The sequence below is a fragment of the Sinohyriopsis cumingii genome, chromosome 12 (genome assembly GCF_028554795.1).
Source record: "Sinohyriopsis cumingii isolate HCF-2022 chromosome 12, ASM2855479v2, whole genome shotgun sequence".
NCBI lineage: Eukaryota > Metazoa > Mollusca > Bivalvia > Unionida > Unionidae > Sinohyriopsis > Sinohyriopsis cumingii.
Genome location: NC_142972.1, coordinates 27,767,036 through 27,786,138, shown reverse-complemented (window position 1 = coordinate 27,786,138; position 19,103 = coordinate 27,767,036). Strand labels below are relative to the sequence as shown.

The 19,103-nt window shown below is 34.9% G+C and overlaps 1 protein-coding gene across 1 annotated transcript; it reads left to right on the top strand.

Moving 5' to 3' along the window:
• The first annotated feature begins 207 nt into the window (after nt 1-207).
• On the top strand, nt 208-18,754 carry LOC149786151 (putative methyltransferase-like protein 25). The gene is made up of 7 exons (XM_089976502.1): nt 208-412; nt 1,747-2,324; nt 3,830-5,129; nt 7,751-7,875; nt 15,567-15,737; nt 16,359-16,505; nt 18,032-18,754. The coding sequence occupies exons 1-7, from the start codon at nt 385-387 to the stop codon at nt 18,122-18,124; spliced, it is 2,442 nt and encodes an 813-aa protein (XP_089832628.1). The 5' UTR covers nt 208-384; the 3' UTR covers nt 18,125-18,754.
• Nucleotides 18,755-19,103: the final 349 nt, after the last annotated feature.

Below are 19,103 nucleotides of genomic sequence, written 5' to 3'. Positions count from 1 at the left end.
CCCCATACAATTTAATTTGTCTGTACGCTTACATTGCATTAATAAAGCCAAGTCAATTGTGTTTGTAAAGAGATAAAATCTTTGTTTTATTTTGATATTACATATCTATTCCGATAATTACTTTTTTCCGGCATTTATACCGATAAATGCATTTATTCCGGTTAATCTAGTGACCGCATAGCGATCTATAATTTTCAAGATGTCAGCGTCCATATGGTGTTTACGATTTACATAAAAGTTTGTTTTATATCCATTGCTTTTGTTAATTTTATTTTACTTCCACCATGTTTGAAAGGTAGTCGCAAGTATTAGTTTTTTCCCCCCGTAAAGTACCGGACGTGTTTTACTTAAATCGACTGGGTGCGGATCGAAATCCATTAACGTATGGTCAATATCCTGGGTGTTGCTGAAGGTTTGTAGAGAATCGCACACATTCGTTAGTACAAGTTCATCATGGTACTTTCATCATTACACAATATATTTCTGCCACATGACTTCATATGAGCACAACAAAATTTATATGTTTTCACTACTGAAAGTACCAATATTTTGGCAATTGCTAATTAAAAAATATTTAATGAACTGCCAATTTCAAATTTCCATATTGTAACGATATACAGTTGTATATCATACATTAATACATATGTCTTTACCATAATGTACTCGCTTATAAGACGAGTCCAAACTGCAAACTGCACAGACCCAGATCTGCCATCACTTAATGTGCCGGCCGATTTGAGTCTGTGCAGTTAGTTCGGAATAATCAGTAAAACAAACAGCAAAGACCCTGATCTACAAGCACATTATGCTACAGCAGATCAGGTCTTTGTTGTTTGCAATTTGACTTGAAGTGAGTACTTAAGATACTTCTTATATTGTACCTTTTACACATTTGTTGTATTGTTTATACTTTAATAAGGAGTTATTCATCTTCCAATAGCCAGCTGTCAACAGAGCCTCAGGATGAGGTCTCCTTGCTCATGGAACTCGAGAGTCCCCAGCCTATTTCAGGGACTCCCTGGCACAAACTTTGACCTGTTTTTCAAATTAATGAAAGTGTGATTTCAACTCTTTCTTGTAATATTTGTATACTGCCAGTGGTTGGTGTTTGTCTTGAAGCTTAGCTAGCATCCTTGCACTTTTATGTCTTTGTAAACTTCACGGATCACCATGGCATCCAACTACATGGATCAAGGGCCCGTTGGTTATGTGTTTTGTTCGAATACGGAATTATAACATTATCTTGTAACTTTACTTTACTGTATTACTGCTGTGTTTGGCCTAAGATACTAATATTGAAACTATTAGGACAGTGATTTGAGTAAAAGATGATTTGCTTCAGGAACAACTTTGTTTGGTATTGATGGCTGTCAGCTTCATTTGATGTTAATAAGTACTCAGTGTAAGTGTTTGACATTGGCAGGTGTTTGATTTGTGCTTGTAGTAGTAGTAGTATTTAAAATACCATTCAGGTGACATCCCTTTCTTGTCAGCAATTTTAATCTTTTTGTAGTCTTTATTCTGGGTATTTATACAGGTTAAAATCCATGAAAATAAATACCTATAAATGTACTAACTGAAACCTGTTGGAACATGTGGCTGTTAATATCACTTACATTTTTCCCCAACTTGATGAAATATCACATAACTGAAGTTGTTAATGACTGTGGTAATATAATATGCCATATTGAATTTTCTGACTTTCGACATCCACACTGAATAATTGTTATCAGTTTGTCATTCCAGGTTTCACAAAAATGGAGTCAGTATGCTCAAAGATTGAAAAATTACAAACAATAAAGACATCCCTGTGCAATATTCTTGACTTTATGAAGGATTACTTTCCCTTAATTAATGCCCATTCAAATGATTTCATCTGTGAGGATCAGTGGGAGAGAACTCTTCCAGAACCTATGAAGGCTGAACTCTTGAACCTGTCTGAAAAGACCTTGTGTGAACTACCCATGCTTGGTTATTCCCAAAATCAAAAGTTAAAATCTCATGTCAAATCTTGTACAGCTTCCTCGATAGATTTGCATCTAGAAACATGCTGTCAAACATGCAAAACAGAGACACTGACAGGGGGGCAATTGTTTGAGAAATGTGAAAACTTAACAAAATTCTGTCAGCAAGCATGGAAGTGTTCAATTGAAGGTTTAGGTTTAGCAGTTGCAGTGGAAGATCTCTACAAAAATGTGCATCATAAACCGAAGCACGCTGCAGTTCCACTTACAGGACATTTCATGAATCAGAAGAAGTCTCATGAAGTGGAAAAGATGGCTGAATTATGTGCATTTCTGGCAGAGAACTACAGTTGTCAGTTGGTAAGTAGATACCTGATGAAACCTGAATGCTTAATTGTATCAAAACTTATTAACTTTGTGTAGAAATATGATCTGTGAATGGGGAACAGTACTATTTTCATTTTCCATATTCCATTGAATGGGGAACAGTACTTTTTCCATTTTCCATATTCCATTGAATGGGGAACCAGAGGTCTCACTAGAATTTTAAAACCAGGAGTTCAGGACTCCTAACTTGGTAAAAATCAGAGTCCCACCAGCAAAAGTTGCAGTCCCCACCCAGAAACATGTTAAAGTGGCTAAATGTCCATTAAAATGCCAAGAATAAACAAACAGTACTATTTCCATATTCCATTGAATGGATATAGTACTCTTTCTATTTTCCATATTCCATTGGTTACATGTAGAATTAGCATTCACTTGTACTGCATGAATAATAATGAGCTCCCTTTGCTCACACTGACTTGGTAATGCATCACTAGTTGAATATATCAACAGCTATCTATGCAGTTGTTTGACAGTAAAATGAGGCTAATATTTAATGACTTATAAAAGCAACCAATATGTGTACATTGTTTTTCACCCTAAAGTTATGTATCTGTTTAGTTCATAGAGTTGGTAGCTGCTGGTTTTATTGATGTGGATTGTCTTTTGTAATTGTGATACATCCACAGTAGTAACACATGACCTGATTATGAAACTTGATGCTGCAGTTTTTACTGATTAGTATAATAAGACCTCTGACTTCATTTCTTTTGACAACTTTGATCAAGAAACATGCAAATGTTTGCAGTGTTTCAAAAAATGAAACTACTCAGAATAATTGTAAAAACATATGGGAATTGGATTTTAAATTGGAGCAAGTTATTTTGCAGTTATTTTTTAAAGCATGTCTTATGCCAGTATCTGAAAAAAATTCTTTGAGCACTGCTCTTTATTCATAACTGTTAATGATGCTGAGAATTCATTTATTTTCATAGGAATTATTTTACGTGGTTTTACAAATAATTATATTTTAATCGCTGCATCAAATCATGGAATGGCACTCTTGCAAAGACATTTTGTATTGGGTATTTATATTTAATCGTCTTGTAGATTTGTTTGAAGAAAGGATAATCTTCTATATGTACATGTATACTCTTTATTTTTGCCCAGTTTTGAAGAGCACTCCTTGGAATGAAAATACCTGTGTAGTTATCCCTTGTTTTTCACATTTGTTTTTACTATTTATGTACAAATTTAAACCATTAAACCATCTAATGAAATTTACCAAATCCTAAAGATGCAGGGTTCTTATCTAACACCTGCTTTGAAAGGGAATGATGAATATATCCATCTAAATGCTTGCAGTCAAACCAGTACAAAATGACCAGTCATTGGACCACCCAGAAGTGTTCATTATGAGCAGGTCATGTTCTTATATAAATGTAACGTATGTAATATGGCTTGTGTACATTTAAGTTGCCCTTATATACTGGTGGTTGCAATAATGGTTTTCACCACAGGTAAATAAATTACTGTTTCAGGTAGTTGACATTGGCAGTGGTAAAGGGTATCTTGGGAGTCATCTGTTCCTGCAGCATGGATTGCCTATCCTTGGCATTGATGCCATAACAACCAATACAGCTGGTGCCATTTGGAGGAGGGATAAGTTACTGAAACAGTGGAATGGTCTGTTACAGAGAGCAAAGGATACTGAGAAGGGCAAAAACGTTTCTCATAAAGAAAGAAAACGACGAAGCAGAGAAAATAAATTTAATACAAAAATAAACAGTAGGCCTAATGATTATGACCTTTTTCCAGATTATCCACAACAAAATGATAAAGATACAATGCGGACTTTTAAACAGATTCAGACCTCACAAACAAGAAATCTGTCACCGATGTATGTCCCAATTACAATGTATGTTAATATCAGTTGTAATCTAACAGAGGTTGCCAGGTATGCAATATGGAAATATGAACAAGATACCTTTAAAAAGGAACAGGGGCCAGATACAGGCTCTTTCAAATGTGTTGATAACCTTGGAAATACAACCAATAATGAGAGAGCAGAGGCTTTTTCAAATAATTCTAAACCTCAAAATGACACAATTCCAAATAAGTCTGTCTCTTTGGAGTATCAAACAAATAATGCATTATCAGAAGATTTATCAGAATTGCATGATGTCTGTAATTTTAGTTTTCATTTTGTAGCTAGTGAAAATACAGACTGTGATAACCTTGATAAAGGACATGAACTTTGCCAACAAACACCTTTAGAATGTCAGAAAAACAAAGAAAGTCATGGTACATTCTTGCAGCATAGCAATCAAAATTTTGATTTTGGTATTGGAAAAGAATCAAACTCTATTAAAAATAACTCTGATTTGACATGTGAATCCAGTAACAGTGTTTTAACATGTGAATCCAGTAACAGTGTTTTAACATGTGAATCCACTATAGGCATCAAGGAAATGGAAATGACAATATCATATCCATCTGTAGATGAAAATGACAAGGAAATCAGTAAAAAATTATGTACTGCCTCACAAACAATTACTGAGACTAGTCTTAATTTAGAAATAAAGGCTGGTGAGAGTTACAGTTCATGTAGTATGCAAAAGAAAGAGACAAATGAATTACACGGAGACCAGTGGAAATTTGAAGCAGACTTATCTCCCATGATGTTGACTGGCCTGCACACCTGTGGTGATCTCGGATCCAGCATGCTAGAGCTTTTTGTCAACAACCCCGATGTAGTAGTTCTCTGTGGGGTCAGCTGCTGCTATCATCTGATTCATGAGAAGTTTGCAAAGGAAGAAGACACTATGGAAGATAATGCTAGTTAGTAGATTGTTGTCACACTTGCATAATAAGTGTGACATAGGTATCATTTTTCTGGCAGTGACGGTGTTGTTTACATCAACATCATTAAAATATTTTTGTTCAAGTTTTTTGGCAAGTCAGATACTGGTATGGTGTTACATAAAAAGAACAGATGCAAGTAAGACATCAGGTTACACAGAACACTTGTTATGTCCCATCAAGTTTTACTTTTATATATCTGGAGCAAAGTGCATCAAGACATAAAAAGTAATACAAAAATCAAACTGCTTTTATAAGACTAATATGAAATATTTACATAATCTCCTGCTTTGAGAATTCTTATCTAGATTCTGTGATTTCAGGTAAATTTCGGCAGGTTTTAGAAATGCAATTTTTGCGTTGTTGGCTTGTTTCAGGCACAAAACTTATGTCTCTCTTTTTCCTACTCCATTCCCCAATGTAGATGTACTGATTTTCTGTTATGTCTTTCCATCTGTCCTTAGCACTTACCTTGTAAATAGGATGTTTGCAAAAAACAATTTTTGAATCAAATCAGACCAAATTTGATCCATAGATTGGATCCCAGACTTGGGTTCTGATGACTGCAACCTAAGTTTTAAAATTTTTAAGTATTTGGTTGGGTTTTAACTTTGTTAGGAAAAACCTTTTATGCATGATTAAGCAAAACTCAAGAGGTGGACAGAGCAAATTGTAAGCAAGATATATCAAAAGCTATTCAGTCAAGCCACATCAAATAGGATATTAAGATACCTTGGGTGGGTTCCAAGACATAATTTTCTTCTGGTAAATATTATCTAATTTTTTTAGTTTTTTAACATATTTTGAATTTTTCAAAGTATTGTGACAAGATAAACTAATAAAATTTGGTGGGCATAATTGTATAACATGACTAAATTTTAAGGCTATTTTTCCATTTTTGCACAGTTCATAACTGTTAATACTCTCTGTTTTTAAAATAAGTAACCATAAAAAGCCAAACCAACAAGTTTGGTAAAATTTAATTTCCACAGAATACAAAGTGAAAATTTAAAAGGAACTTACATGATTGTAAATTAAATCCCAAATAATGATGGAAGTTCTATCTCAAGTCCAAAAGTATAATGTTCTGAATTAATTCCAGTGCTGATGTCTCAAAAGTCTTGAAGTAACTGATGTCTCAAAAGTCTTGATGTATCATAATGATATAATCGAGAATGACCTTGAATGAATTGACAATAATGCTGAAAAATCAATGAGCACTTTGTAATTCCATTGAATAAAATAAGTAAATAAATGTTCTTAAATTATAATTGAACACAACTAAAATTGATTCCAAGGTGAATGGTGTTAAGATAAAAATGAAAATTGTTTTGATGCAAAAACCTTATATACAGTCCACTTCACCTATGATGCAGTGGCCTTTTCTGAAAAAACTCCATCTTCTTAATGGGAAATTACACCAAATTGTAAACAGATTTATTTCTACAATTCTCTAAAGTCATAATTAAGGATGGGTCCTGAACTCAAACCGAAGTAAATAACCTATATATAGCTTACTAAAAAGATAAACATGGGAGCAGTCAGGTAGATCTCCATCTGCAATTAAAGACAAAGGCCAAGCACACAAAATAAATATACATAATAATAACATTTTTGCCAAGCTTTCTTTACAAAAACTTGTTAGCACAGTATAGCAATAAGAAGAAACAATATAACAAAAACCATTTCAGGTAGGGAGATGAAATTTTGTATACATGTTTGCATGCAGATATAGATGATTTAATTATATTTACTATCATAGGAATTTTCACATTTCTTTCTGCATTTCTTAATTTTTGGGACTTGGACTTTTTCAGTCTGCAGAACATGCACTCATTACAAACACAAATCTAGATATTTTGATGCTTTCACCTGATTACATAGTCTGATTAATCTGCTTCCCAAAATCTGTATTTTTATACTGGGTGGTTTGAGGTCTGATCTCACATATTCATAAAACTTTCAAGTTATTGCAGACAGATTTGTCTGTAACATATCAATCATTGTTTTGACTGATATTTCTCACAACTCTTGAGTGCAGTTGGGTAAAAGGGCAATTCAGTGATCTGTGCAACAGTATCGGGTCCAGTGTTTGGCAACTTTTAATCCGCATAGAATACCACAACCCTACCTCTTGTCACCATTTTGAGGAGAGACATTTTATTGTTTTCCCTTTTAGTTTCAGATTATCCATTTTTCATATTATTTATTAGCTATGTACAAAAGAATGACAGACATGATACTTTCGTCAAAAAGTCCAAATTTGTATGGTGAAAATTGCTTTCAATATTCATACCAAAATAATTCAAAGGCTTGGGAAAAATTTATGTTTGATTGATTTGTGTAATTTTTGTTTGATTGTTTGGTGGTTTAAGTTTTATAAAAATTCTAATGTAAAAAACGGTCTTTTTAAACATTTGTAGTTACATATATAAAACCATTTAAACACTCAGATTCTGTTTCAGAGTTCAAATACTTGGCATGTGTTCATGAATTCATTTTAATAGGGCAGATCATAAATGACCCCGACAAGACGAGATTTTACTAACAAATGTTTAGTTGGAATATGTCTTGAACTCACATTTTTCTGAATGTTTCAGAAGAGGGCTCACCATATATTGCATTCCCAATGAGCAGTTTCTTGCAAGAAAGACAGGTCCTTCTAGGTCCGAAAGCCAAATACATGGCATCACAGTCAGTCTACCGGATCACACAGTCAAGTGAGGTAAAAATCTAGAGTCACACGCATATGGTGATTGGCTAAAATGTAAATAATGTCAAGCCCGAGCTTCTGCCACATAATGACATAGTACCACAATCCTACCATCTATTTTGATATTTATCCCTCATACTTGTACAGTGTGACCCTGCTATAGCACGGTAGTTGGGAAGCCATAGAACCCGACCATGTTATAGACCGAACCATGTTATAAGCAACCAGGTCAGTTAGCAGAAGAAAATGATGCATGTGCCACAAAAAACTTGCAAGAAGGGGTATGTAATAAATGCAGGTGGTAAAATACGTGCTTTACGTGATTTAATTTCTATTTGATTTAATTTATGTTTGATTTGATTTAATTGTTTGTGGGTTTTGGAATCTTTTTATTTTCTTTATATGTCAATGTAATGTAATTTTGTTTGCTAGGAATTTGTAATTTTCCAGAAAATTCAGTTTGACCTGAATTTTTCATTAGATACCTAATAAAAGAAAAACTGTTTCTATTTTTGACTTAGTTCTAGCCTTGATTGGGGGTCAGGTACTGTAAACAACTTTTTCTTGGAGTAAAATGATTGGTTCTTATCAAGGACATACAGGGGCTACTTGATTTTTATATGTAAACATGATCACTTGATCCTCTATTTTGCAATTAGGCATTTCCAAAATTGCAAAATACTTAGTATTAATAGTGATGTTTAGAGAGAGATCTCAGAGATTTTGGGCTTTTAAATACTTGATGTCAAGTTGTTTTCCTCTGTTGTGACAAGTTTTTGAATTCTTTTAGTTTTAGTTTTATTTTAATTTTTTGGATTCTAAAAGATTAATCCATTTCTCTGGAAATATTTTCTGCTCATACAGAATTCTTGAACAAAGACACTTCTTAAATTTTTTATTTGGATTTCCAAAACCGGATGATTAATGATTGTGTTTCTACAAGGAACTGTAGACTTCAGCACAGTACCGGTTACAGCATACGTCATCACCTTCCATCTTGGATTCTTCGTTGGGACTTGGAATCATCAGAACATTTCAATATTATGACTTCAGAATTTTTATTCGTGGATTATTCTTGGATTATTTTTGGATTTGATTCTGGAAACCGTAAGTTCATATATTTTCATTTTTACAGAATTTTTCCAGGGAAATAAATTATTTGTTATATTTTTCAAAGCTCGTTGTTTTCACTCCTTGTGTTGTTGTTTATTCGAGCCAAAACACTTAACATAAGAATTGGGTAGTAGGTCCTAAGGATAATTTTGAATTTTGGCTAGAATTTTTTCAGAAACCTTTGGTTTTTTTAAAAATTTGATTTTCTATAGTTTTTGAAATATTTAGTGAAATCAGCAAGCTTTTTCTAATATGTCATCAAAAGTAGAAATCTTTTTTTTCAAATCCTACCCAGGAACAATTAGATCTTTTCAAGAAAGATGAATTGATTCAACTTGCCAGAAAATACGATCTTTCTGAGGTAAAGGCTTCCTTAATGAAACAAGAAATAAGAAACATTTTTACAGAATTTTTTCAGGGAAATAAATTATTTATTATATATATTGTTATATATTTGAGCCTAAACACATAAGAACAACAAATTGGTACATATATGTGAATAATGTATAGCATGAATAGAGTGTCAACACCATGTACTCACCCACAAATCTCATCATATACACTGAATCCACAATTCAAGTGATTCCATCAAAAATATGCACACACACAGATTTAAAATATTCAATAATTTTATCACAGGTCATATTGGTCTGAATTCAGTGGAAAAATATAGCACATTCAATCACCTAATGAATAACGAAGCACGTTTACCTTTCAGTATGCCCCCAGTCGGTAAAAGTCAGCTTGCGTTTTAAGCTGCCATTGGTAGCGTTCGTAAGCATAAACTTTTTCCCTGCAAAAAGAAAGCTTTCACAGCACAGTTAATGTGTTCCAGTCATGCTGGAAAATGTAAAAATCTATCAGATTCCATTACTTTTATTTAAGTTTGGTACTGACCTCTTTTGAAGAAAAGTTCATTGTTTTTATTGAAGATTGTAGTTGGGATTTTTTATGAAGGGTGTTTGCGTTATTGAAGTCACTGCTAAAGGACACCTTTGGAGAACCAAACAAATGCCCATTTCTTATTGTGACGGCTATATCAAATAATTGTACTGCATGATTGAGACTGATTTTTTTCTCCATCTGCTGAGTGTGTTTTCATAACAGTTAGTGCTTCAGAGTTAATCTGATTCCTTTGAAATTTCAGCAAACTATTTTATCTGGGTATATTTTTAAAAAGGAATTGGCCATCGTTTGGTCTGTTATAGTTACTGTTCCTCCTTCCTATTGAATAAACCAATAAATAAGATGTGGGGTTTTTTTTAAATTTATTTTTTAAATTTGTGGTAGCAGCATGATGCTGCCTTCCACGCATGCATCAGAAATTTAACAAAGGGTCAATGGACAATAGAGACGCAAGTGTTCTGGTCTGATGACATAAATTATTGTAGAAAATGTGAGTGTTCTGAAGGATTTAATTCTGAGTGAAAAGAAGAGGAATTTTACTTAGCATCCACATACAAATGTCAGTCTGTGCAAATATGTTAATGACTAGTGAGCGTCCGAAGATCCGACATAAGATAGATTATGAGATAATGCCTCGTCCAGTTGATCTCCGTTACCAGAAATGTCAGCAACAAATAAGCAGATATCTCACAACATACAGTACTCATGCTAGATGTCAAGATAAGCGGATTATGATATAACGATGCACTGTTTAGATGGTTTGTCAACAAGGACAATAGATTAATTACATGTGGGAAGGGATGGTTACATCATGCAGGCCCCATGATAGGTGGGAAGGGATGGTTAAATCATGCAGGCCCCATGATAGGTGGGAAGGGCTGGATACATCATGCAGGCCCCATGATAGGTGGGAATGGATGGCTATATCATGCAGGCCCCATGATAGGTTAGAAGGGATGGTTAGATCATGCAGGCCTCATGATAGGTGGGAAGGGATGGTTACATCATGCAGGCCCCATGATAGGTGGGAAGGGATGGTTACAGCATGCAGGCCCCATGATAGGTGGGAAGGAAGGGTTACATCATGCAAGCCCCATGATAGGTGGGAAGGGATGGATACATCATGCAGGCCCCATGATAGGTGGGAATGGATGGCTACAGCATGCAGGCCCCATGATAGGTTAGAAGGGATGTTTAGATCATGCAGGCCTCATGATAGGTGGGAAGGGATGGTTACATCATGCAGGCTCCAAGATAGTTGGGAAGGGATGGTTACATCATGCAGGCCACATGATAGGTGGGAAGGGATGGCTACATCATGCAGGCGCCAAGATAGTTGGGAAGGGATGGTTACATCATGCAGGCCACATGATAGGTTAGAAGGGATGATTATATCATGCAGGCCCCATGATAGGTACTCAGATCACTCGTAATGTTGATTAAATTTTTGTATTATTTGTTATATCAATACTAATGTACCTTTACCTGAACATGTATAAATAAGTGTAAAATAAGGAAAATTACTTTTATGTACTGTCACCAGCATATATGTTCTAACAAGAAATTTAACACCTATAGATATTATGGAAGATTCAAACAAATAAAGACAAACAATCTCTTACAGTACTGTTATTTTTAGAATACACAAATCTGTAAAGAGTTGTTTCCCCATAGCTTAGAGCACACCTGCTACAGCCACTTTCACATTTTCAGGGTTGGATGTAGGAGAAATAAACTATTTGTAAATTAGATTCCTTTGTGTCACTGATAAATATGTTAAAAAAGCCTGATTGTTTTAGGGTTTTAAATACTTGATCCATTTTCAAAACATTTTGAATAATTACTGGAATATGATGATTCAAAGTGAGGGAATCACACAAGGTAACCTTTGGTTTCTAAAACTATTCAGAATAATAAGACATGGTCTTCAAAACCATGTAGCTGAATAAAAACTGCAGATAATCTAATCTCTCAGCCTCAGGTGGTTTGTAGTGTCTTATGAATTTAAAGGACTGAATCTGAGTGCATTGCCAGATTTGTGTACTGTGATGTTAATAGACTTGTAGGGTCAGTGTTGTTTTTATTTATGATTTCCCAAGCCAACACAACTGACTCTGCTATACCTATGCTGTACATGACACTAGGTCTGGATCCACGATCTCTTCAGTTGGATACATCTTATACAGTATCTCGCTAAAATTTCACATGGACCGCTATGCATGGTAACATCCCTTTGGACATGGCATATCTGTTTTTAGATCTTGTCCATTTCCATAAACTGTACCTTAAAGACAGGGTTCCCACACTACCAGAAAATTAACGAAGGGTCAGGAAAAAGAATAGGGTTGTTCCAGACTGGGAAAACCATTTAATTTTTCAAATATTGGGGAAGGGTCAAGAGAAAGAATGTGGTTGTTCCAGACTGGGATAGCCATTTAATTTTGCAAATATTGATCAAAGACTAGAGGAAAACCATAAATTTTAAGTCAACACTCAAAAATATATGTAATGGAGTCATAATTGAACAAATCATGAGTTCAGTTTCTTGAATTCTTATCTAAATTTTAAGAGGTTGCAGAACTCTTAAGTCAGTTGAGGTACATTTGCTGTATGTGTCCTTGGCTGCTTGCCTTAAACACTTTTGTATTGTTAGTCCAAGCACTCAGACTGGTCAAGTAGACTGGTTACCATGTTGTCAGCTCCTGAAAACAAAATCTACTTGTGTACATAATATGAAGACCAGCCTAGCGTGACAGTGTTCCAGCATGTCATAGAGTTGTCTGCTTTGTGTAATCGTGATGAGTTCAAGATAAAATTTTTCTTCCCCACTCACAGTTTGATATGTGAATTTAACAAATATGCATTGTAATAAACCTTTGCATACTCTTTGACAGTTCACAATGGAAACTACGTCATCATTATCATTAAACTTTATGTTCAGTAGCCTTCAACAACACTCTCACCTCAACTTGTTTTGCAGTGACTGTTACTATCAGACCTTACTCATTATGTAGAAGTCTGTCAACTGCTGGGGTAATTTTCAAACCAGAATTAAATGATCTTCATATACATGACAATCACTGCATTAAATATAAAGTCATATTTGGATTACATTTTAATTAAATATTAGGATAGTCATGAAATGTACGATGGTCACACACACACACACAAATCAGGTTCAGCATCATACATTGTAGGACTAGATGTTAGGGTACCAATCAAATGTAAGGGGCCGTCCATTTAGTATGTACACATGGAGGGGGTGGGGGTAACCCAAATGCATATGTTTGCATACTGAGTGGGGGGTCTACTGATAATGCACATATGCATATAAAATGGGGAGGGTGAAACCTCAATAATAATTTGTCTAATACGTAACCTGTTCGACTGGGTTCAGTTGGCATTTCAATTTTAGCTGACAGTAGACAAACTGTTTAAAGTTATGTAGTTTATTTCTTTGATTCAGCCAGACATTCAAATTTGGTGGACTATTTGATTTATTAAACACATTAATATTATTAATCCTTTATGGTTTCTGCATGGATTATATATAGATTGTTCTATAGAATTCGGGGGAGGTGCATTAGGCATACATATGCAGGTGGGGTGTGTAAAAAAGAATGCATGTGTACAGGGGGAAGGGTAAAGCTTTGCCAGATTTTTGTATATGTGCTAAATGGATGGCCCCTAAGTAGATTTTTGATTTTTTACAACAAAAAAAGCAGTCCTTTTTTATACAGAGGTAGGTATATCATATTTACAATCTTATCAGGAAAGTTCAAGGCTCCCCCTCATATGCAGTTTAAGCATGGAACAAAAAAAATCAATCCCAGTTTGGTACCTCTCTCCATTCTTCATTCTTATGATGAGGTAACAGGTAGAGCCTGGAAGAAGACTAAGGACCCCTCCCCGTTTCCTGAGGAAGGAAGCTGTCACCCCTGAAGAATCAATCCCTGTCAAGCAGAGTCCCCCTCTTCCAAATGTCCCTGTAGGTTCCATGTTAAACCTTTGTTAAGCAGCTTGGTCAGAACTTTCAGACAATACACGTGTCCTTTACAGGGGAAGGTTTTTGGTTTGTCTTCTGAGACCCTCCACTACTTTCCAAGTCTACATTTGGGTAGAAGCATCTCACTATTGATTCTCTAGTCCTGAGGTCACTGTAGCTAAAATTGTTATTTTGGGTTCAACATGACAAGACCATATTTGTCAGCTTGACCAGACCCGGTTTGTATCAGCTTCATCATTGCATTAAACTTGAGGAATGACAGCTCCCTGATGAGTATGGGATAAATAGATCCAAGGTCATGGACATGAAATTAAAAAAGTAAGATTGCAGCAAGGGAAAATGTAATTACATGCAAAGTTTGTCTCACATGCTTAGCATAGGTGAGACACCAACATCACTTTTCTGATGGCATTTTAGTCATAGTTGTTGTCATCAGTGGCATATCATGGGTATATTTATCCTGGAAGGTACTACTTATCAATGGCAAAAGTAAACTTTGGGTATATTTATCCTGGAAAGTACTACTCATCAATGGCAAAGGTAAATCATAGTGACTTACTTTTCATACTTCAGCAGTTAATTTATTTTTTCCATTTAACTCATTTTCTCTGATACTGTATCAGTCATGACACTTGAATCAGTCTCTGATACTGTGTGAGTCATGAAACCTGAATCAGTCTCTGATACTATATCAGTCATGAAACTTTAATCAGTTTTTGATACTATATCAGTCATGAAATTTGAATTAGTCTCTGATACCATATCAGTCATGAAACTTGAATCAGTCTCTGATACCGTGTCAGTCATGAAACTTTAATCAGTCTCTGGTACTGTATCAGTCATGAAACTTGAATCAGTCTCTGATACTGTGTCAGTCATGAAACTTGAATCAGTCTCTGGTACTGTGTTAGTCATGAAACTTGAATCAGTCTCTAGATCTGTATCAGTCATGAAACTTGAATCAGTCTCTGGTACTGTGTCAGTCATGAAACTTGAATCAGTCTCAGGTACTGTGTCTGTCATGAAACTTGATTCAGTCTCTAGATCTGTATCAGTCATGATACTTGAATCAGTCCCTGGTACCGTATCAGTCATGAAACTTTAATCAGTCTCTAGATCTGTATCAGTCATGAAACTTTAATCAGTCTCTGATACTGTGTCAGTCATGAAACTTGAATCAGTCTCTGGTACTGTATCAGTCATGAAACTTGAATCAGTCTCTGGTACTGTATCAGTCATGAAACTTGAATCAGTATATTCATCTTGGAAGGTACTATTCATTGTGGGCAAAAGTAGGTCACTTTTCTTGTTCACAGTGAGCATATGAGACCTAGCATTCCTTGAAATTCTTTTTACAATTAGAAACCCTTTTTACCTAATTGCATAAATTTATCCTTCCGTAAGATGTAGGTAAACAGGAAATGAAATTGGATTAAAATCTTGACTTTATGCAGGTTTTCTTTGTACTGAACACATTTCAAAATATTTTATTCCTAGACCATGTGCTTACTGCATGGAAAGGAAAAAAAAATTTAATCCTGTTGCACTCTTGGTCTGATAAGTTCTGCACAAGAGTTCAACTTATGACTCCAGTTCCTGTCTCTTTGAATAGCTTACACCAGAGGTACAGGTTATAGAAACCTAGTAAAATGCAAATCAACCATTTTCTCTGTTTCAGCTTCAGGGATTAAGTTTCTTCCCACGGGCTTTGCTACAGGTCATCCTGCAGGATGTAACTGGTCACACAACAGATGGGATGAAGGGGCTGCGGAAGCTGACTCAGCAGTGTGATGACATATACCAATACATTCAAACAGCCTTCCAGAGACTCAAAATACCCCAAGATAAGGTCTGTCCTTATACTTTTATTGGCCGCATTGCAAAGCCATTCCACAAACAGTCTTCCAGAGACTCAAAATACCCCAAGATAAGGTCTGTCCATAGTCTGTTATTGGCCTCATTGCAAAGCCATTCCACAAACAGTCTTCCAGAGACTCAAAATACCCCAAGATAAGGTCTGTCCATAGTCTGTTATTGGCCTCATTGCAAAGCCATTCCAGCTTCATGGATTGGTAGATTCTATCGGATATGCCATCTGTCTGTTCTTCTTTGTCATTTGGGGTTTGCACTTAGTTGACTTTCTGACACTGACTTTTTGAGAAACTTATTATTTGAAAAAGAGTTTAAAGAAAAAAGAATTTAAAGTCCCCAACTTTTCTCCAGTTCTGAAACTAAATTCTTCTCAAGAGAATTCAAGATAATCTGAGTATATTTAGATATTTTATTCCTGCTGAATATTAACTAAAAATTTAATTATAGCCAACTAAAAACTAAGATAGCTAATCAAAACTTTCCATTTAAGATTTCAGTAAAACTGAATTCTGGAGTATATTGTGCAGCTTCTATTGGTATTCTCAGCAATTGATGTGCATATCCTTATAGATTTCAAACAAATTCCTTGTCTCCTCAGATTAGCACCCACCTGATAGATGGGTACCTGGAAAAATATGGACACATGAGACAGAAGCTGGCAGCCTTCTTCCAATTGCGTGCAACGCTTGCTCCATGTATTGAGGCCATCATTCTGCTGGATAGGGTCTGCTATCTGCTGGAGCAGGTACGTTATTATCACCTAATTTTACTTTGTACTATAAAAAATGTTTTAAAAAATGTATTCATTGCAGTTAACTGATGTAAGTGACTTTCACCTCCTCTTCAGTGTGAAAATGCATTATTCTCTACACAATGTTCAGTCTATTTTCTAGTGAAATTATAACTCCACAGAAGTGACATCAGAATGCAAGTTGACCTTTTAAACTTGATTCTAAACAAGTACCTTGCACCAAATACCATTATCATTGTTTTTCTTGTTATTATTGTTATTATTATTATTATTATTATTTGTATTGATGTTTTTGTTATTGTTGTTGTGGTTGCTTTTATTATCATCATCATCATCATCATCATCAGTATTTCAGGACTCAAAGAATTCACCATATAAAGTTATCATTGATAAATTCTTGTGGGTAATGGTTTCATTACTATATTTCTTTAAGCTTTGCCTCAGTCTGTTTTTCATGTAGTACTCTAAATTAATAAACATATGCATTGACATTATTGTCAGGAAATAACTATATTACGAATCATGAGGCTTTTGTCAGGAAATGACTATATTAAGAATCATGAGGCTTTTGTCAGGAAATGACTATATTACCAATCCTAAGGCTTTTGTCCTCACGTTTAACATGTTTGCTTACTTTTTACAACCATGAGTGGTCTTCAAAGTGGCAGACATGAACCATTACCAAATGTCGATTAAGAAAGTAAAATTCTTGTGTTATGTTATGTTGCCATAAACTAACTGGACAATATTGGAGTGATCGATCTGATGCTAGTTGAAATGACTTTCCAATTGGATTTGGCTGCAGTCAAGATTGTAGGAATAATAAAATCACGCTAGTTAATGTGGATTTATTTATTTTTCATGGGTATCAGTTTTCATAGTTCATTTTTTTAAATTTATTTTTTCATGAGTACAACTAGATGTCTTCCATTTGTCTGATTTCTTTAATAGTAAAAAAAAAAGTTGTTGGATCGTAAAATGGGTGGTTTGTTGGATTCTTAAAATTGGTAGTTTGAAAGATTGTAAATTAGTAGTTTGAAGGATTGTAAATTGGTAGCCTGAAGGATTGTGAAATTGAATATTAGAAGGATTGTAAAATTAGTATTTTGAAGGAGTGTAGATTGGTAGTTTGAAGGATTGTAAAATTGGTAGCTTGAAGGATCATACAAATTGGTAGTGTGAAGGGTTGTAAATTGGTAGTTGGAAGGATCGTAAAATTGGTATTTTGAAATGATTGTAAAATTATTAGTTGGAAGGATCATAAAGTGGATGTTTGAAGGATCATAAAATTATTAGTTTGTTGGATTGTAAAATTGGTAGTTTGAAGGATCATAAAATTGGTATTTTGAAGAATCGTAAAATTGGTATTTTGAAGGATCATAAAATTGGTAGCCTGAAGCAACCATGAAAATTGTTACACCACACGTAAAAATGGATCAACCTGTAATATTGAAATATACATGAAGCAGAGTTTTCACTAACCCAAATTAGTTTCATAAAATTGTCTATTTATTTTTCAGGAAAATGTTGCAGATGTACATTTGGTGCAGCTATTTGATCCTGTCATGTCTCCAAGATGTTACGGCATAGTTACTGTGAAGAAGAGCATTTAGTCCAGATTGTACTATCTTCTGGTGGGGCCCCAAGTAGCCAAGTGGTCTAAAGCGCTCTCCATTATGGATCACTGCCATATCGCCTCTGTCTGCTTGGGTTCGAGTCTCAGATTTGGCCAATGTGGGTATGTGAGAAAGCTTACCAGTAGCTTCTCGAGGGCCGGTGGTTCTTTCCAGGGGATTTCCCGGGTTCTTCCTCCACCATTAATACTGGCCGCCATGTATAGCCTTTTGTGTGCTAAAAAATGGCGTTAAACCCTACGACAACAACAACAACAACTTTCTTCTGGTACTGCATATTCATTGCACACATTACCAAATTAGACTTTATTTTAATTTGAGTACTTTCCTTTTCCTAGGATAGTTCTCAAGCAATAAAATTTACCATGGTTGTCTTATAGCAAAGATTCCAGAATACTTTAGTGCATTTAATTGAATGCAGCCCATTTTGGCTCTGTGCTGGTAAAAATTAGCCATGGGTGCATAGTCAGTAAATATATTTATGTACCCAAGTCCGATATGTAATGGTACCATAGCAAACATGTATATGTCAAACGGTATATAACCTTTTAATTAATTTCCGTTTGAGTTACCTCTATTAATGCGCAATAAAATGGAAAGTTTTATTTATTACATTATACTGTATTACAAGAGAGCCCAGGAATATTAAACCATTTCTTATCCAGCCATCCTTCTGTTCATTAAGGCATTGTTAATAGTACATGTCCAAATAAATTTTGTCCCTGACCACCAAGGTGAGGTGTATATTGAAAAGTTAAGTATTTTTTTAAAAATTCAGTCTATGCCACTAAATTTTGTGTGATGGGCTTCTCTCAATCTTTGATGGATCTCTCAAGTAAAGAGCCTGTCAGTTTTGTGTTAAAATGGTCAAAGTTCAAGGTCACTAATTGGAAGAAGTAAAAAATATTTCTTGCACAATAACTTTTGTTTAACATCACAGACCTGCACTAACTTGGTG